This window comes from Rhinopithecus roxellana, chromosome 15, assembly GCF_007565055.1.
Source record: "Rhinopithecus roxellana isolate Shanxi Qingling chromosome 15, ASM756505v1, whole genome shotgun sequence".
In the NCBI taxonomy this organism is placed as follows: Eukaryota; Metazoa; Chordata; class Mammalia; order Primates; family Cercopithecidae; genus Rhinopithecus; species Rhinopithecus roxellana.
This window is the reverse complement of record NC_044563.1, coordinates 25,209,653-25,231,802: the sequence shown is the minus strand read 5'-3', so window position 1 is coordinate 25,231,802 and position 22,150 is coordinate 25,209,653. Positions and strand designations below refer to the sequence as shown.

At 34.4% G+C, this 22,150-nt stretch overlaps 1 protein-coding gene across 2 annotated transcripts in view; it reads right to left on the bottom strand.

Moving 5' to 3' along the window:
- The window catches only part of LUZP2 (leucine zipper protein 2), a 589,435-nt gene that overhangs the window by 70,354 nt on the left and 496,931 nt on the right, over window positions 1-22,150 (bottom strand). For both annotated transcript variants that reach the window (XM_030918939.1, XM_030918940.1), the window contains exons 8-9: window positions 20,957-21,031; window positions 15,305-15,472 (exon numbers count right to left, since the gene is read on the bottom strand). In XM_030918939.1, coding sequence (XP_030774799.1) covers window positions 15,305-15,472; window positions 20,957-21,031 — 243 coding nt within the window. The remainder of the gene's footprint in view (window positions 1-15,304; window positions 15,473-20,956; window positions 21,032-22,150) is intronic.

Genomic DNA, 22,150 nt, shown 5'->3' with positions numbered 1-22,150 from the left:
ACACAGGAAGCAAGCTATACTGTCTGCAGTTAATGCTACACCTTTGGATTGATATCATGAGTGTCAGAGTTTTGCTATTCTGTTAGTCTCCCATAACATTAGCTTCTTCAGCTATTAAACAAAATAAATAATGAAGATATCCTAAATTTGAAAGACATTATATTTCCTTGAGATGTAGAAGCCATAGTTGAGCAAGAAACTGACAGTCTTTAGGAATGTGAGATTTGTTCCAGCATAATGAGCAAAACACGGTCCACCAACATGGAACCTCTCAGATTTCCCACTGTGGGGAGCATAATTGACTAAAAGCCTCATTTGCTAAGCTGTGACTTCCCCAGCATATGATGCAACAGGGCTAGTAAGGTAGCCCATTCTCATAAAATATGGGGACTCTCCTGTTGGGTGGCTTTTATTCAATGACTTCTCATTGACATTTGCCATAGTTTACTTTTTCTTTTTTTTTTTTTTTTTTTTTTTTTTTTTGTTAACTGCACAGGAATCTAAGCCTTTTTATATCCAGACCTTCTTTCTTCCATCACTGCTCCAGAGTGATCAGATCTGCACTGGGGCCTGATGGCTCTTCCAGCCTCCTATGTTTGCCTCCCTATTTTCTCTCACAGGCATTTTCCCAAATAAACCTCTTACAAATCTAATTCTATTTTGTGTCTTCTTGGAGGACACAACACAATACAAAAAGCCTAGAAGATAACTTCTAAAACTCTGCTATCCAGCTTCTTGAATGTAAAAAAGATATTATCCTTACAGGTAGTTACAATAACTAAAAGAAATATAGCACACAAATCCCTAAGCAATGCTTTGTATACTCAAATTGCTTAATATATAGTGACTAAATGTATGATTCAGGAAAAACATATTCAAGTTTAAGGCCATACTGATGCTTATCAGGGTTGTTAAGATAATCTTATGATAATAAAATGCATAATCATGTCCTTTTTAACACTATTTCATAAAGGACCACATTACATAGTCATATTTTATATAGTTAATTAAATTACTCTTTGCATATAGTCATGGGGATTTTACATCCATGGATTCTTCTATCATTCGTAACATGTCGTATAATAAAGTAACAAGAACATTGGCCGTGAGGCCTTTAGAAAGTTGTGAGAAAACATGATTTTATCTCTGAACTACAACTTCCTTTGCAGAAACCTAAGAAATAGAGTTTGGTTAGGGATATCTAGACATAGACTCTCTTGTTTCCCATTGAATAAAAATGTTACCTTCTAATGTTATTCATGTTCTTTCTACCAGAATGGTGTTATAAACTTTGCATATTAAAAGGAGGTTGAAAAAGAAATATTGACTTTAACACACACTTTGAGATCTTATCTCCCTCATGCATCCTTTCACACGGAGGATATTTCAGGGGATGTTAAAAAATGAAGCAGATTTGTATAATTAACTTTGACCCTTGAACCTGTGAAGAATTTGTAGATGTACTCTGTTCTCTTGGTTAGTACTTTCTTGGAGTTAAAATAAATGTTACCTTATAAAATTGTGATTACTTATTTTTGGAGGCAATTTTAACAGAATGAATACTAAAGGAAAATGTTCTAATGTGTTTTACATGTCTTTCCAAGCACAAGTGAGTTGATGTAGGAACCACATCAGAAGACATGAAGTGATGATTAGATGCTCAGATACCAAAGCCAGATATATCTGACTCCAAGAGCTAAGTTGCCATTGATCTTGTTTTGAGAGCTAGTATGGATTCTAGCTTCTGTAAGCCTTGGTTTTCTCGCTTATACTGTCAGAGTACTATCAATGCTATCTCACAATGTTCTTGATTTTAACTGAGAAAACTTGTGCAAAGCCATTAGAAGTGAGCAAGGCATAAAATAAGTGCTCCATAAATTTTAACAGCATTATGAGTGTAAGAAATACTGCATATTTGTGTTCACTCCATTTGATTAGGAAATTTTTGAGAGTCTAACTAATGTTCATTTTGAGAGTGATTTGTTGTACCTGACCTGGAATAAGAAACCTGGGCTCGGCTGTGTGTGGTGGCTCACGTCAGTAATCCCAGCACTTTGGGAGGCTGAGGCAGGCAGATCACAAGGTCAGGAGACTGAGACCATCCTGGCTACCATGGTGAAACCCTGTCTCTACTAAAAATACAAAAAAATTAGCCAGTTGTGGTGGCACACCTGTTATCTCAGCTACTTGGGAGGCTGAGGCAGGAGAGATTCCATCTCGAAAAAAAAAAAAAAAAAAAAAAAGGAAAGAAACTTGCACTCAGTTCTAGTTTCTTATTTAATTAAAATCATTAGAGTAAGACCTGCTGGGTATACTGTGATGATACGAAACATCACACAGCAATTTTCACAAAAAACTATGTAAATGAAATATATTATTATTGTTATTGAGCAACTGGGAGGAGATAAACTATAAAATACAAAGTGTATGTAAGAATATATGGTATTAACATTCTAAAAATATTACTTGCACTTAAAAAAAAAAGATAATCCAAGAACCTATTTGAAATCTAGTTAATTAGGCTCTTCAAATTCTCCAAGATAACTTTTTTATCCTGAAATCAATCTTACTTATGAGATGAGATGCATAGTCTTAAGTCATGACTAACTGGTTTTTTGAACAAGCTTATAGTTGAATTTCTTTGCATTTGTCTTTCCCTTGGCATATGTCTGGAATAGTCCTCTCACATACTTACTATGTGTTTCAGGCATTCTGCTCAATATTTGGCATATTGAGTTGAATAGTCAGTTTTTTAAAAGTTCAGGTTGTTCAGTCTTTATAACCAATCTGATAAGCTATATGCTAGAGTTACACAAAAAACAAATAAATCACCAATTACTTCCCTGAGATAATGGAAAGAGAATCCTCCTAAATTTGTATCAGAGCGATTGTAAATAGATTATAATTGACTATTATATGAGTGACTATATGCTGACAACCTGTTATGAATGTTACATTGTCTTCCTATTTATCTATATATAAATCATCTATCTATCCTCTCTTATCGTACTACAATAAAAAACAGTGACAAACTTAAAATTGTAAGCCTACATCTTAGTTCTTAAAAAAAAAAACTGAACAATATCCTGAAAAAGAGAAAAGTTTGCTTTTAGAGTATAATAGATGTGGATAACTTCTTAGGTTAGGTAGCTACAAAAACTCAGAATATTCTTGTTTTTATAAAGTGGAGATCAAAGAGAACCACATACGTCATAGGAAAGCCTAATAACAGTACTGTAGAAGACTCACACACACTGTTGTGATTTCACAAATTACTAAATATCAGTATGTTCCATATGGTGATGAAAGCAAGGCTACTACTTCCAATTTTCTCTGAAACATTTAAATCCAACTCATAGTACACTGAGAGTGGATCAATATAACAAATAATTATCTGGTCTTTCATCAGTTGTAGTATAAATATTATTCCTTTTTAGAAACTATAAAGATCTTATGTTTCCACATGTTTCCAATTGTTTTTGGAAGTTCTTTTATGAAAATTCTTTTGTTTTGTTTTTTTTGTTTTGTTTTGTTTTGTTTTTTTTAAGAAATAGAGTTTTGCTCCTGCTACCCAGGCTGGAGTACAATGGTGCGATCTCGGCTCACTGAAACCTCTCCACCTCCTGGGTTCAAGCGATTCTCCTGCCTCAGCCTTGCGAGTTGCTGGGATTACAGGCAGGCACCACCATGCCCAGCTAATTTTGCATTTTTAAAAGACAAGGTTTCACCATGTTGGTCAGGCTGGTCTCGAACTCCTGACCTCAGGTGATCCACCTGTCTCAGGCTCCCAAAGTGCTGAGATTACAGGCATGAGCCTCTGCGCCTGGCTATGAAAATTCTTTGGGTGAATGTTGAAATTATTTTCTTATTGTCAAACTTTATTTAGATCTTTTTGATGACACTTCCCTAGAGATGATCACACAACCATATAATATTAAACCAAATAAGTCCAAAATAATAATATTCAGTTCATCCTCATAAGAGCACTTTGAGAAAAATGGTATTATCCCCACATTACTGGTGAGGAACTGGTTCAAAAAGTTTTCCCTTTTACATAGCTGATGAGTGGCAGAGTACAGGTTCAAACTCAGGCAGTTTGCCCTTAGAGTCTATGCTCTTAAATGCTGGACATACTACATATCTACAATCATATCACAAATTTAGCACATATTCATTCTGGTTTCTTAGGCTTACTGTTTTGTATTGCTTGCTCTGTTCCACAAATGAATAATCAAAATTTCTAGTACAATTGTTCAAGGCATCATATGTGTATTGAATAATTCGCAGAAATCAGGATTTGCAACTGGTCTGCTGAAATCCAAATTAGTGCTCTTACAAATAATTCTTGGCACTGGGTATCAGGTATTTTGCAACAGATGTTAACACAGGCCTCCAAGACAGTGGTATTAAAGAGGGAACCCAACATACTCAGGATGCCCACCTAATGGCACTTGCTAATAGCTCACAAGGACTATTGGAAATCAGCATAAGCCAGTACCATATCTCTGTTTTGGTAGATGTGTAGTATTATTTCTGAGGCCTCTGTTCTGTTCCATTAGTCTATATCTCTGTTTTCTTATCTGACAAAGGGCTAATATCCACAACCTACAAAGAACTCAAACAAATGTACAAGAAAAAAACAAACAACCCCATCAAAAAGTAGGCAAAGGATATGAACAGACACTTCTCAAAAGAAGACATTTATGCAGCCAACAGACACATAATAAAATGCTCATCATCACTGGCCATCAGAGAAATGCAAATCAAAACCACAATGAGATACCATCTCACACCAGTCAGAATGGTGATCATTAAAAAGTCAAGAAACAGCAGGTGCTGGAGAGGATGTGGAGAAATAGGAACACTTTTACACTGTTGGTGGGACTGTAAACTACTTCAACCATTGTGGAAGACAGTGTGGTGATTCCTCAAGGATCTGAAACTAGAAATATCATTTGACCCATTACTGGGTATATACCCAAAGGATTATAAACCATGCTGCTATAAAGACACATGTACATGTGTGTTTATTGCAGCACTATTCACAATAGCAAAGACTTGGAATCAACCCAAATGTCCATCATTGACAGACTGGATTAAGAAATGTGGCACATATACACCATGGAATACCACATAGCCATAAAAAAGAATGAGTTCATGTCCTTTGTAGGGACATGGATGCAGCTGGAAACCATCAGTCTCAGCAAACTATCGCAAGAACAGAAAACCAAACACCACATGTTCTCACTCATAGGTCGGAACTGAACAATGAGATCACTTGGACACAGGAAGGGCAACATCACACACCAGGGCCTGTTGTGGGGTCGGGGGAGAGGGAGGGATAGCATTAGGAGATACACCTAATGTAAATAACAAATTAATGGGTGCAGCACACCAACATGGCACATGTATAGATATGTAACAAACCTGCACGTTGTGCACATGTACCCTAGAACATAAAGTATCATAAAAAATAAAAATTAAAAAATTAAAAAGTAATATATACTAACAGAAAAAAAAAAAAGGAAATCAGCATAAGCCAATAACTGAAAGAAGTATTTTCAGCTTCTCTCTACATCTGCTACAATGCTATAAGGCAGAAAAGATCAGAGCCTACCCCTGTCTTTACGACGATAGTTTTGGAATATGAGGCACTACTGAACTATATGTGAGTTCAATCTCATAGTTAATTTTGTTTACAAATTTAAATTTCCTTAAACATACATGAATGTATTAACTGTGTTTTGAAATTATTTTTAAGTTTTAATCCATATCTTTTATATATTTTTTTGCTTTTCTTTTGGTAAATTTTGTTTGAAGCAACCCTTCATTTGATTGGATCTCATGTCTCCTAAGCCCATCTCTTGAAGCAGCTGAAGAAGTGTATGTTCTTATATTCCCACCCCCTCCTCCTTGGATTGCAGAACAAAGCAGGACGCTCATAGGCACGCTATAGAGGGGATTTAGAAATTGGATTAGGGTGAATGTGACAGAGAGAAATCCAGGTTTGCAAAGACATTTGTGGAGCACGTCAGGCTTCTTCTCCAGAGTCAGGAAAGCCCGAATTTTGACCGATAAACTAAAGGTCATGTGGTATCATTTAGACCTTTCCTCCATCTGCATCTAAATCTATTCATATCTTCATTCATCTTTACCAACTTGTCTTCATCTCAAAATTTGGCATGTCCCTACTCTTTTTCATGTCCAACTCCTCACCTTGTACTCTTTTATTTTCTTTTTTAGACAGAGTCTCGCTCTGTCGCCCAGGCTGGAGTGTAGTGGTGCGATCACAGCTCACTGCAACCTCCGCTTCCCAGATTCAAGACATTCTCCTGCCTCAGCCTCCTGAGTAGCTGGGACTACAGGCATGCACCACCACGCCCAGCGAATTTTTGTATTTTTAGTAGAGACGGGGTTGGTCAGGCTGGTCTCGAATTCCTGACCTCAGCTGATTCACACACCTCGGCCTCCCAAAGTGCTGGGATTATAGGTGTGAGCCTCCGCACCCAGCCATCATCTTATACTCTTCATATTTCTTGCTGTTGCTTTTGAAAATTTGCATCCTTATCATATATCTCTGTTTTATGCCTTCAATATGGTCAATATATTTTTTTATTCATCCCCTTTCTTATTTCTAAAATTATACTCAAATCTCTTTCCATTCCACAAAGAACCTCCCCTATTGCATTTTCCCACTCTTCTCTTCATAGCCAATTTCCTTAAAAGCAATTATGCAGTTTTCTGGCTGGGTGCCGTGCCTCACGGCTGTAATCCCAGCACTTTGGGAGGCAGAGGTGGGTGGATCACAGGATCAGGAGTTCGAGACCAGCCTGGCCAATATGGTGAAACCCCATCTCTACTAAAAAATAAAAAAATAATAATAATAATAATAATAATAATAATAATAAAATAAAACAAAATAAAATAAAATAAAATAGCTGGGCATGGTGGCACCTAGTCCCAGGTACCCGGGAGGCTGAGGCAGGAGTATCTCTTGAATCCGGGAGACAGAGGTTGCATTGAGCCAAGATGGCTCCACTGCACTCCAGCCTGGGTGACAGCAAGACTCCATCTCAAAAGAAAAAAAAAAAAATGCAGTTTTCTTATCTCCACTTCCTCACAAATATCTCCAAATTTCATGTCGTTTGCATTTCTCTCTCCTTCCCCACTGCCACTCACTGTCTCTCACCAAGAATATACTATTTTCTCCCAAATTGTGTTTGTTTATAGATGTGTTCACCTAGCCCTTTTCTCTATACTACTGCTGGATTTATCTTCTTAAAACTTTAGTCTTGTCAGCTTTTCATTGTTTAAAAAATTTTAGTAGATTCTTAGTAGCTTCAATATATGAAAATTTAAAAAGTAGGTATCTGGAGAGAAAATAAATACTGAAAATTTACAATGACAATATTAAGTTTATTAAATTCCTTATAGACTTTTTTGCAAGTATAAAAGGAAATATATCTGCTATAGATGGAGTTTTTCAGGTTCAGCTGTAGATGGAGTTTTTTAGGTTCAGAACATTTACATTTGAAGAGACAAAAGAAGAGTTGAGTAAGAATTTCTAATGTCAAAACCAAAATATTGCTTTTACTGATAATTAATGGAAGGGATGTTGGGCTTCTTACCTATGAATAGGAGTAGAAAATAAAATATATTTTAAAAAACTTAATATTTGTTACAATGGAGGTACCATAAAAGTAATTGCTACTTGATGAGCATCCAGGAAATTCTAACAAAAATATGGGAAATAAAAATAGAACCCGGTGAATATGCTTTTGTGACATAGAAGATATCAAATAATGACATTTTCTCTGAATTATAAATATGACTTCCTAGACTTACATAAAATAACATTCCCACCAAGAATGTTTTGTTTAAATTTATTTTAATTTTAGAAGGATTAAATAAATTGTATCCTCAGGTCTCTAACAAATGTCTTTGGAAGATATACATAGATATATGCAAGTAATCAAGGTCCATGACTAGTTTTTTTTTTTTTTTAAATTAAATATGTATCAGGAATGATGAGTAAATGAAAACTTAGAAGGTTATTTCAGACCATTCCTAGATACAAACCTGTCTGCCATTACTAAAAATAAAACAATAGAGTCCTCATGGGCTCCATTTTTGTATTTACCAGTTTAAATACATTTTTATAATTCATAAGAATACAAATACTTATGTGCACATATAATATACATTTTTATATAGCAACATGTAAAATATTACACATTTCTACTTAAAATATTAATTGCCATGGAAATGCCACATATATTCGGGAGTAATTCAACCAGGCATTCAAACTTCCAAGGCCCCAAAGAAAATACAAACACAATTTCTCAAATGTAATGTTATTTTGCAAAAATGTTTTAGACTGACACCTTTACTTTTATCTCCACAATAATCCTGATCATTGAAGATATAAAATATACATTTGTAGCACTGAAAGAATGTCAATAGGTGGTAAATATTGGAGATAACTAAATGGTTAGCTATTGACGGACAGCAGGTGGAAAAACAGAACTGTTTAAAATTGATCACCTCTGTATTACCTGAGAAATCTCGTCTAGAAGCAGAGAAGTAGAGAGATAGGGCAAACTTACTTCTTAGAGTCCTCCCTCATTTCGAAAATAAAGATCTTACTCATGGTCAACCTTGGCTGTAAATTAGAATCATCTGAGGTCTTTAAAAAGTCTCCAAAACTAGCCTAAATGGCTGCTACATTGTATCAGAATTGGGAGTATTGACACCCAGGTGTAAGCATTTTTGAAGCCCATAATCATTTGAAGATGCAGCCTAGGCTCAGAACCTTGGCTTATGATGATTCCAGGTGCACTGTTTTGAGGTTTCTTAAAAACTACTTTGTAACAGACTTTTGGCAGAAAAGAGGAAAAGAAAAATGTACCTTGACCTATCTAAACTTCCAGACACTAAGAAAAATTCAGCTTTCACTTGCATGTCTTTAAGCTCCTAAAGAGAGCCACATCCTACTGCCCTGGAATGACTTTGGCATTTCCAACAAATTTAAACAAAAATTAACACATCATCCTTTTCCAATTAAGTAGACACCACAGTTGTGACCTTCAACAATATAAACTGAAACTAAGGCAGTGAGTTGAAAAGAAAAAGAAAATAAATGGTAATAGCCTGGGATGGGGTGATATATGGGTTTTCATAGCACAGTTTGATTGCTGTTTGTCTGCATTGCTTATCTGAATCACTTTCCATTTCTGGTGTCTTTATCTTTACACATTCTCCTTTCTTTATGACATGTACTATTATGATCCCTGACACTAAATGGATTGTAAGGATTCTGCTATACTTTTTTTTTTTTTTTTTTTTTTTTGAGAAGGAGTCTCACTCTGTCACCCAGGCTGGAGTGCAGTGGCCAGATCTCAGCTCACTGCAAACTCTGCCATTCTCCTGCCTCAGCCTCCCGAGTAGCTGGGACTACAGGCGCCTGCCACCTCGCCCGGCTAGTTTTTTGTATTTTTTTAGTAGAGACGGGGTTTCACCGTGTTAGCCAGGATGGTCTCGATCTCCTGACCTCGTGATCCGCCCGTCTCGGCCTCCCAAAGTGCTGGGATTACAGGCTTGAGCCACCGTGCCTGGCCGGATTCTGCTATACTTTCATGCTAAAAATTGAAGTTACACTTATTTGAATTAATGTATTCTAACACTTGAAAAATAATACAATGTAAACAGTGTAACTTTATTTAAAGTTAAAGTAACATCCTACTTAAAATTTTCTTCAAGTGTTTTCATGTTATCTTGGCTTTAAGAGATCCTAATACTTGTTTCACGTATTTATTGACTGCTTTATATGTGTCAGGCACCACAGCATATGCTAATGTTTTATGTGAATTTTCCTATTTGATCTCCTCAACAACTTTCTCAGGTTGGTGTTGTAATTATCTCCCTTTAATAGACATGAAAGATGAGTCTCAGAAAAGTTAAGTAATCTGATCAAGGCATTAAAATTAAAAAGTAGCAGAAAAGAGATTTTTACTTAGTCTGACTAATGAATCCTACCTCCTAAACATTCCATTATGCAAATATAAACACCAAACATATTACCGTGTATTAATTCATATTTTTTAAACTGAAAGTGGTAAGATTCTTGGTGATATGCTTTCTGTTCTTCCTCCTATATTTATTTTTCCAAATTCTATAAAGTATATATTTTATAAAAAATGAATATAATTAAGTATTGCAATAGTTATACAAAATGAGTTTTTTCAGAATGCCATTAATTACACAAGTTTTTTTGTTTATTAATTTGCCTTTTCTGAGCACTGCTATGCATCTAGCTCTACCACACAGCAGTAGAAAAAATGTTAGTCACTTTTTTGTATATTATTTATAATGCCAATTAATCCTGTCTTAAAAGTTACACACAGACACACACAGACACAGACACACACACACACACACACACACACAGGCATGCTATTCACTAGCTCTGTGGGTTAGGAGGATCCTAATTTATAGTGTTTGCCAATTTCTACAGTATAAGTATTATGAATTTGAATCTACTAACATGATGTCATTGAACACAAATTGCAAAGAGTTATGCAGTAATATACTATTATATAGTATTTCCACTATACAGATCCAAAATATACAATATCCTTAACAGCATAGATTATAGCACTACGTAGTAGCTTTGGTATTTACCACACTGCCATTGGTAGACTTTATTTAATTGTAAGTATATATAACATTTATATACCATATTAAACAGTTGAATAGTAAATTCTGTAAATTTGACAGTCAACATTTGCAAGCATGTATGAGCCAACTCCAACAGACCACTGGAGTATTTCTCATTCTAAATATACACGAAGAAATGCACACTCTATTTTTTGCACTAGCAAAATAGGCATAGAAAAATCATGACTCTCAGCTTAAATACACATTAGAGAGTATCTCAGCAAAACAATGGGAATAAATGCACTTTTGTCATAAACATTCCATCAGTTAGCTTACACATAAATCCATACTCATGTTACTTCTTATGCGGAGTGTCTTTGCAGCCCTCACCTCTTTTCACTCCATACCGTCTCTTCAGGTAATTTTATTTATTTCCAACATTTAACCCTATTCATTGTGATGATATCTAATCTTATATCCTTATTCAGATGTCTTACCTCACTTCCAGATTTAAATACATAATCATCTACTGGATATTGGCACTTGGTATTATGACAGAAACCCAAAACACAGCAGGTTAAAAACAGATCAGTTTGGCTTCCCTTTTAAAACCTCCTCTTGCCTTTTACATCACAGTGAATGAAAGCAAGGACTGTTACTCTTGATTTCCTCCCTTCAGGCTTTCCATTTAGTCACGAGGTCATGACAATTTTATGACTCAATAACATTTTGAATCCTATTTCCAGTGTCGGCGACATATAGTAGGTCACCATCCTCTCCTATATTGGTTACAAGATTGTCACGTGGTTTGTTTGTTTCTACTTTAGTTGGGGTTGTTTCATGCAAAATGCAGATTGGATCCCCTGGTTTCTACCTTGGCATTTTATATATTTGAAAGAATATTATTTTCTACATAACAAACATATATCATAACAAAGACACAAAAGATACATCATCTCCTGTGTATTTGTATCCAGGTATCTAGAAAACAAAAAAGGAAATGAACAAAAAATAACCTGATCTACTACTAAGAACAAATCCTGCAGTTTTCTTGTTGTCTCTTACAGAAAATTAGGCTTCAATCTCCAAAAGTTGAGGGCTGTGTCTCTTCAAATTTGCTGTCTTAGTTACCAGTAGAGTACTGGTACATAGAAGAAAAACAATGTAGTTTAATACAAAGCACTAAACAAACAATAATATATAATTTTCTAAATTCCAAATAAGTAAAATTTCTAAGAAGAATTTATAAGAAAATTTATAAGAAGAAGGGCATATAACAAGTGTCATTTGAAATTTATAAGACAATTTATAAGAAGAAGAAGGGCATACCACAAGTATTTCAAATGAATTTTCTAGAAACATCATTCTGGACACTAAATAATGTTAAACAGATCAATGAGCTCAGCACAGTCATCTCTCTGAAGAAGGAAGACATATGCAGACATAACATTCAAGGGACGACCAAGGGCCAAGAATATTAAACACTCACCTGTCAAAGTAAGCACTTAGGAAAGAAAAAATAATTCTAACTGGGAGGGTAAGAAATAATTCACTTCAACTAGAGAGAAACCGGCACCTCGATTTTACAAAGGGCAACGATGAAAGGGTATCTGATAGGCTTGGTTGAAGATTCTCAGCAGAAACTTAAGCTGTAGTTCTAACAGTGAATGTAACAGATATGCACCATAATAAAAACAATAAATTTAAATGGTGGGGGTACTAATGTATTAATTATTTTTAACCTTTTTCTAATAAACCCTTGCAATTTTGTACTCCTCCCTTCGTGAACCTGTGACTTTCAAAATCACAATTGTATATATTTACATTATATAATTTTACATATAATCAAATATATATTTATATGTATTATATTTACAATACATAATATAGTATGTATATAATATATACTGTAAATATATAATATTTGATATATAACACACATCACATATACATTATATAAAATTAGATAGTATATGTAATATATTATATAAAACATTTTATATAATATATATTATATATAATATATAATTATAATATATTATATATAAATATATAATTATATATTACTTAAATATAATATATTATATACATTATATATCATATAATATAAAAATTATATCATGTATATCAATATATAATATATATCATAATATATCATATAAAATTATATATAGAATATTTGCATATATATGTACATATATAAATATATAGACACAAACACACACATATAAATATTGACACATTCATGCTCAGGAATAAAAAATTTGGCTGCATTACCCAATCTCCTAGAAGAAAAAACGAATAACATATTTTGGTAACTATGTTGTCTTTTTCTATACATGAGCTGAAAATTGCTTAAAATTGCATACTGGGAAATGTAAGGATTTATATCAGGAAAAAATAAGACCTCTCTAAATAAGGACTGATAATTATAAGAAACAAATGAAATTAGATGAAGATGGCCAGATATCGTGCAAAATTAGAAGAATTATGATTTTGAGTACTCACATCACAATAACACTGGGTTTGGCACTAAGGAAACTGAGGCACCAAGAGGTCCTGTGATAGGATTGTCTCACAACTCTCACCAAGCACTGCATATCACTGTGGCTATTTTTACCCAATTCTGAAGAACTTGAAACCAGTCAAATATCCTCATTTACAAGTTGTCTTTTTGGATATACAGAATAATTATTCCATGACTGAAATGTTTATTATATACACCCATATCACATTATATTATTCAAGATCTTTAAAATATTATTTGTGAGGGTACTGCTTAGGGATTAAGTCCCAAACATACAAAAAATACAATTTTACCACTATTAAAAAGATAAATAATATGAGCAAAACTTAAACAGCATCCAAACTTTTAATGGACATCTTTGTAAAACAGAACATTCTATAGTACAATTAAATTAGACTTACTAAATTCTATCTTAAACAATTGACTTTCTTGTTATTTTTTTTTTTAATAGGCAATCACCAAACTATGGTCTTCTAAATGATTTTCTATCTTTTTTTCTGTGATAAGCCAAGATAAATAATAAATATTTATTATTTATTTCAAAGACAAGGCATACATTTATTCATAGAAAACCAGTTACAGCAACAACTAGGAATTTCCTCCACATATTGAGGGTCAAAAACAGTCTAGTTTTAATAATGACTTTAAACAGATATATTTTGAGTTGGAAACAAATATAATGTGCCCATAGAATGACAAAGCTGTTTTGTCCAAAGTCATGAGTCTTAATGAGACTGAACCTTTCCTCATCCTTTGGAGGCTTAACACTAAGTGGACTACGGGTGTGGTTTCCTGACAGATGGGTAAGGCTGTCTGCAGCTGTGCATTTCACCAATGACCAGTTTCAAAGAACTTACCCAGAATGTTTCATGATGAACATTAAAAAACTACGTTATCATGTACTTATTTTGCCTGAGTTTTGTTAGGTAAACAAACACTTTGAATCTCTACTTTTCAGTGAAGAGGCAGAACAAAACTAATGAGAAAAATATTGGCTTTGAAATTCTTAGAGGTCCTTCAGTACATATAAAAACACAGACAATAATATAATAAAGTTAAATTATGTTGTTTTGAATAATTTTAAAAGAGAAACATTAATATTACATAAGGATCTCACACAGACTAAATCTTCTACCCACTTTAATTCAAAAATAGGAAATCTCAGAAATAAGCAGTAAGAAAGTCAGATGTAACACATCATTAGGTATTTGAATTAGTGGTTCTTAAGATTTTCTGCGCTCAACCCTTGAGATTTGCATTTAGAAGTCAGGCTGGTATCCATAGCACTCATTTGAATAACAAGTGATGCTCAGACAAGTGATCAGAGAACTAGATCTTTCCAACATAGTGCCCAAAACAAAACTCCTTTCTCCAAAGATGATTTCTGGCTGTCAGGATTTATTTCAATGTAGGACCTACAAATTTAAGTTTTTGAAGATTGAAACAAAAGCACCATTAAATATTCTTTGTTTTGTCTAAACTAGGTTGGTGGAGGGAATTTGGAGGAAGATTTGCTCAAATGAGTTGTCGTTAAATGCACCTTAAAGTCCCCTGGGACTCTGAAAAATTACTGATAACTGGAGTCTAACGCCCCCCTCCCCTAAAATCTAATTTAATAGGTCTGGGGAAAAAATTCCCAGGAGTCAGGCTTTTTTAATGTAAATACACCTAAGCACACTTTAAAAAATATTTACACTAAGATTCTAATGTGCAGCCAGTTTTGAGAGTTCTGAACTTAAGAAAAAAATAAATACTTTTCTGAAGATACTTATACCCCAGAAAATATTCTCCATATCAAACCTGTGATGTTTATTGCAATGTAATACAAGATATTTTATTTTGACTTATTCCAATATCATTAGTTTTTGTTTTGTGTTAAACAGTTAGATGATTCTGCCTAAGAAACAGCTAGGTTCTCTATGAAAGAAAAGCTGCCTTCCAACATTCTTCTAGTGACTATGGACATTTTACAAGCTGGTATTACTACCTTCCATTTTCCTCCTAATCTTTCAATGGATTTGTTATCATACTTGAACCCACTCTGGTGATTATATACACTGGGCTTTAAAGACAACACATTACTTGCTGTTACTTTACAAAGCACAAATAAAAGGTAGGTACCTTGCTTTTGGCCCCTGCATCTGGAAGCTTAGAGGCAATATTCCTGGGTGGGAGTAACATCTGAGTGGGATTCAACGTGATTAAACTTAAAGGGGGAGGAGGCTGATCACGGAAAACGGATGTCAAGCAGAGCTGCACAGTCTCTTTCATTGCTTTCATCTGTGACTCCTACAAAAAGAGGTATTAACATATTTACATTTAGCTATGCTCATCAATTATCTGCTTGCATTCTTCCTTTCCTCTTAGCCTAGACTCCCCACAAAAATACATATCCGTTTTCAAATGTAATTGCCTAATATATAAATTTCATCATGACATACTTTTTTATCCACACTCAGTCTGTTTCTAGGAGCTAATGCATTTCATGATATATTTTGAACACCAAAACACAAAGATAAATCTTACTACTTTCTCTTGAATTAACATGATTTCCGTCACAATAGTTTGCAGGAAAGGAAATTCTAGAGTATTCTAGGTTACTCTGATGTAGAGAATACCATTTTTTGAAAGTTACCATCTTTATTTAACTTTTATTTTAGGTTTGGGGGCACATATGAAGGTTTGTTAAATAGGTAAATGTGTGTCATGAGGGTTTGTTATACAGATTATTTCATCTCCCAGGTCTTCAGTCCAGTACCCAGCAGTTACCCTTTCTACTCCTCTCTACTCTTCTCCCTTCTGCCTTCCTCCATCCTCAAGTAGACCCCAGTATCTGTTGTTTCCTTCTTTGTGTTCCTAAGTTTTCATCATTTAGCTCCCTTGTGGGAGTGGTGGGTATTTGGTTTCCTGTACCTGCATTAGCTTTCTAAGGATAATAGCCTCTAGCTCCATCCATGTTCCTGCAAAAGACATGATCTCATTTTTTTTTTTAATGGCTGGATATTATTCCATGGTGTATGTGTATCACATATTATTTATCCAATCTGTCATTGAAGGGCATTTAGGTTGATTCTATACCTTTGTTATTGTGAATAGTCCTGCAATGAACACTCACATGCATATGTCTTTATGGAAGAAAAATGTGTATTACTCTTGGTGTATACCCAGTAATGGGATGGTTGGGTCAAATGATTGTTCTGCTTTTAGCTCTTTGAGGAATTGCTATACTGCTTTCCATGATGGTTGAACTAATTTACACTCCCACTAACTATATAAGTCTTCCCTTTTCTCTGCAACCTCACAACCATCTGTTATTTTTTAACTTTTTAATTACAGTCATTCTGACTGGTGTGAGATGGTATCTCATTGTGATTTTGATTTGCATTTCTCTAATAATTAGTGATATTGAGCTTTTTGCATATGCTTGTTGGCCAGATGTATGTCTTCTTTTGAAAAGTGTCTATTCATGTCCCTTGCCTACTTTTTAATGAGGTTGTTTGTTTTTCTCTTATAAATTTAAGTTCCTTATATATGCTAGATATTAGACCTTTGTCAGGTGCATAATTTGCAAATATTTCAACCTATTCTATAAGTTGTCTGTTTACTCTGTTGATGAAACTTGCCATCTTTCTTTCTGCATCTACTTTCTGTATTTAGAATCATTGCCATAGCAATGTAGATTCTCATGTTTCTCAGATTAGCCTATACCTCTACTTGATTTCCCCACATAATGGAGAAAACAAATTTGTCTCTGATAAAACTCTCATTTCCTTTGGGCCTTGTTAGATAATAGTGTCAAGGGTGTTTGAACAAGAGCAATTCCATCTTGAATAGGGGCTGGGCTTAGACCTACTGGGCTGCATTCCCAGATTAGGCATTAAAAGTCACAGGGTGAGATAGGAGGTCAGCACAAGATATAGGTCATAAAGACCTTGCTGATAAAAGAGATTACAGTCAAGAATCCAGCCAAAACCCCCAAAACCAAGAAGGCAACGAGGGTGACCGCTGGTCATCCTCACTGCTCATTATATACTAATTATAACACATTAGCATGCTAAAAGACACCCCCACCAGCACCATGACATTTTACAAATGCCATGACAAGGTCACAAAGTTACCCTATATGGCCTAAAAATGGGAGAAACCCTCAGGTCCGAATTGCCCACCACTTACCTAATGCCTATTAAGTTCCTCTAACTTAACAGAGTCTATTACTCATACTCAGGTTTGGCTTGACTCAGTTCCACGAGCAAAACCCAGAGGATGATTTTACACCACGATGGCATTACATTTTTATTTATACTGTTAGGTGTTATTTGTTTTAAACTGCAGGCTACTGTCTACTTTGAAGTTTGCTAAAACAAGCTGTCACCTAATGAAATACGATGTAAACCGTGTACAGCCAGTCCTGTTTTTGCTCTGTCTTTCCGCTCCCTGCGGCACATGACTTTTCCCACTTGTTTCAAAATGTGATAGTAAAATGAAAGTTCCTTAACTAAAATGCCCTGTTTATCACAATATCATTTGTATATAGACCTTCAAGCATCCCAAACTCATTTCCATATTACAACCTTTACAAATGCTGTTTCCTCTGCTTGCAGAACCCTTCTTCCAAATACCCATATAGAAACTACCACTTAAAATATATGTATCAGCTCACACACTATTTTCATGGAAACAGCCCCTATCACCCTTTCCAGGAATGCGTCTTTCTTACAATTGTTAATATATTTTCTAATTTTATATCTTATTAGTCCTTACCATCATTTCAAATTATCTATATGTTTAATGTTCACTTTTAACAAACTTTTTTGAAGGCTGGTATCCTTTCTGTGGTATCACCAGTTTCTAACACAACTCACGCTTGTTATATAAAAAATTAAACAAATCCTCCAGAGAATATAAGTTAGTGCTCTGTTACAAGAGAAAATAATGAAATATTTCTCATTTTATCTTGTATATTAGAAAAGAAACTTATTTCATATATTAAAAAATACTACCACTTACACTGTATAATATGAAAAGTTTATAAGAAATTATTTCTCATATGTGATCCTAAGATGGTGGAAGATTTAAGAGATAGGTTTTGTGTGTGTGTGTGTGTGTGTGTGTGTGTGTGTGTGTGTGTGTGTGTTAATACTTTTCTCAGAAGAAAATGCATTTTGTCTGGGGACAACAAGATATACATTGCAAAGACGACTGTGCCCCTAATATCTAATCTCTACACAAATGAAACTTTTTCATTTTTTCATGTTACCTTAATTCTTTTGTATACAGACACCAAGTCCTCAACTGCAGGCTTTGGAAATACGATGAGAGGCTGTGAGGCCAAACGCTTTCTCCCTAACTTTATTTCTGCCATGAAATCAGCTCAGAGAGCCCGGGAAAGTCATTTAATATTTTGGGACCTCTGCTCCAGTGATATTCAGGTCCCGTGTATGTAGGATGACTAGAATGCTTATTCATTTAAGTCAGGTCTTTATTTTTAATTAAGAAGTGTTTGTTATATTCCTGCTATGTGCCAGACACTGTGTAGTGGCAAAAAGATTTCTCATTCTGTTATTACTCAGTCGTTGGAGTCTATGCAGGTCACCTATTTTACCTATGTCATCTGTAATATGGATGTAATAATGTATGCTTTCCCAGGTGAAATTTTGTGAGGGACAGAAACTATACAAATACTTTTAATGTAAAAGTTTGAGAGATTTTTCTTAGCATAAGGCTTCTCTTATATTCGAGTAGCTGAAGCCAACCATATATGATTCATAAGATATTGCCAAATAAATAATTGATTGGAAACTCAAGGTTGATTCTTAGCTCTTGATAATATTATTGTTTATACTGAGACACTAAACTGAGACTTCTTTCATTAAATATGTCATACGAATCAAGTTGAAGTGTTAAGAGTTTTTCATAATATGTATGAAGTACTTAAGATTATTTGAATTCCAGATATTATATTCTTGGGAACTAGATACTCTAAGAGTATTTTAAAAACCTCATATAAAGATGATGGAGAGAGGTGAAAATCCATTTCATTAAGCTGTAGTTTTTATCCCTTTTGAAGTCAGCTAGCATTTCTATCTGACTTTATGGCTACAGTTTATGAGCCTCATATGTATCTTACACGTGATTTGTTAAAATCAGCCTCCAGTAATATAAAAGGCATTTACAGTTACCAAAAGGCGTGACAAGATCTCAAGGTTAAAGAGGGAATTGTTATCACAGAGAAGCAGTCTGTGATCTCATTCAGTAACAATAATAACTTCTAAGCTTACTTACTGAATGTTTTCCAGGCATTGTACCTAGTACTGTAATTTTTGGCTGTGTGTAATTTTCTCATCACCATTATAAATAAAGTTTATTGTTATTCTCAATGAGACATAAAGATTTTGAGGAATTTGAACATGATCATTCAGTTGAAGAGCCATGATTTGAACACAAGTAAACTATCTCTGGAGACCGTTATTTAACCACTGCCACATCAGGCTCTCATCCTGAAATTTAGAGACATAATGACAGGGGTTAGGAGGTGGAATTGGAAGGAGAAGAGCATCGAATGGGTAAGAATATGTACAACTAAAGATGGAGGAACAACTCTACAATAACCCTGAGCTCTGTGACTCAGGCCAAATTCCAATTGCAAAATAAAGTGTTTTGTGACTATACCGTGCCCTATGACCCACGGGTACTTACAAAATACATATGTATTCTCTGTGCTTCTGTTGCCTCATGTCTCAGCATACAATTATTTCCTAATTTTTAGTGCTAAACAAAATTGTGAGAGATATGAGACCCAAGACCTTGTCTCATATATTTTCTATTTTCCATTGTACCTAGCATAGGATGGCCACAACAAAAAAAGGCACTTCAAAACTATTTAGTCGGCTGAGGCAGGAGAATGGCGTAAACCTGGGAGACGGAGCTTGTAATGAGCTGAGATCCGGCCACTGCACTCCAGCCTGGGCCACAGAGCGAGACTCCGTCTCAAAAAAAAAAAAAAACAAAACAAAACTATTTAGTCATTGATTGACTAAAAGGATTATGTGAGGTCAAATGGGAAAACATTTAATATCATGAAGAATATTCCAAGAGTCAGAGAGGGTAACAACTCAGAGAAGACCAGCCTGCTTCAGAATCATGGGAATCTAATGATCTTCTAGGATTTAAACCATATTGCAGCAATTGTGGATCCATTTATGTGTATTTGTTAATATTATGTTTCAATTACTATTTCCAAATTTGAGTATAGAAAATATATAAAAATAGGTGCATTGATTATCTTACAGTAAACAGTTAAATTACTTCCAATTATTAATATAAACATTGCTATACTCAGTGTTATTGTGCATGTTTCCAAGAAAATATAGATAAATATAAATAAGATATACACATTCAAAAACTAGTTATAACAATTTGATGCCAATAATTAGTTCCTTTTGCTTCATAACTCAGTCACCCAGAGTTAATATATAGTGCCTTAGTTGATGTTTTAAAGCACGTTTATTCACAGTATTATGGAATAAATATACCAGTGAGGTGAAAACTGGAGCCATGAACTCACAAAGACTGAACCTTCAGTCAATTTACTGTAGCAGCAAAACAAAGAAATAATTGGATTCCAAAGAAGATACCAAACCTTCCTGAATTCTGTAACTATCTTATATACACAGCATCTGGAAACACATTAATAAATCAAGAAAAGCAATTAACATACTTTAACTTTTCTTTTGCTAAAACTAAAGTTGTAATGGTTCATGAATGTAGACTTACCCTGTCAAGAGCTGCTTTCTCCAGTTCATTTTTGGCTACAGCTAATTTTTGTTCCAGATCAGTAAGCTGCTGCGCCTGTAAAATAAGAGATAAATCTTCTAGATAAACTTTGTAATTTCCCTATATATTTTAAGCATCTGTAATATATTGCCAAAAATTGTAAAAAGAGAGAATAGAAACAAACAAACAAAAAAAAAAAAAAAAAAAAAAAAAAAAAAAAAACAGTGTCCTGTAAGATTCATTTAGAATTCAGGTTAAAAATACTATATATAATGATAATTTGATGTGAAGAATATTTAATATGCAGAAAATGGTAGTTCTGGGTGAATATGCACTAAATGCTTCACTAGACCAAAACGTCTAGTTTTAAGGACCCAATTCAAGTCTCTAGGAATACTTGTGATTTAAATCCATCACTTATGTTTCTAGTTGGTATAGACTGAATTTTATCCCCCCAAAATGTATATGTTGAAGCCTCAACCCTTATTCTCACTGTATTTGGAGACAGAGCACTCTGGGGGTAATTTAAATTAAATGAAGTCACAAGAGTGAGGCCTTAATTCCATAGGACACATGTTAATGTAAAGAGAGGGAAAAAACAACGAGATACTTCTTTGCGCTCACAGGTATGGACCAAGTGAAGACACACAGAGAAGGCACAGTCTACAAGCCAGGAAGAGCCTTCACCAGAAACTAAACATATGGACACCTCACTCTGGGACTTCTAGCATGCAGAACTGTGAGATGATAGATTTTTATTGTTTAATAAAATCAATGGTATTAGTCAATGGTATTTTGTTATGGCAGCCCAAGTAGACAAATGTACTAGTATGTACTCTAGTTTTATTATTGTTTTTTTGTTTTTTAATCCCATACACTTCTCTATCCTACCATATCTCTATACCATTACAAGTGTCATTATTGTGCTATTAGAAGAGAAAAGCAGTACCCTCAGATTTGGAAGTTATATATTCAAATCTTGCCTCCACAATTTTCCAGGTATATGATCTTGGGCAAAGCCCTTGACTTTTCTAAACTGGAAATGACAATACTTATTCTACACCATACTAGCCAGGCTCAAATTAGGAATATGAAGAATTGGAAGTTCCATTATCTGCATACATATAGCATTTGCACCGCCTTGCTTTATTTCATTATTGTTCCATTTACCCATTCATCCTTTGATTAATCTCT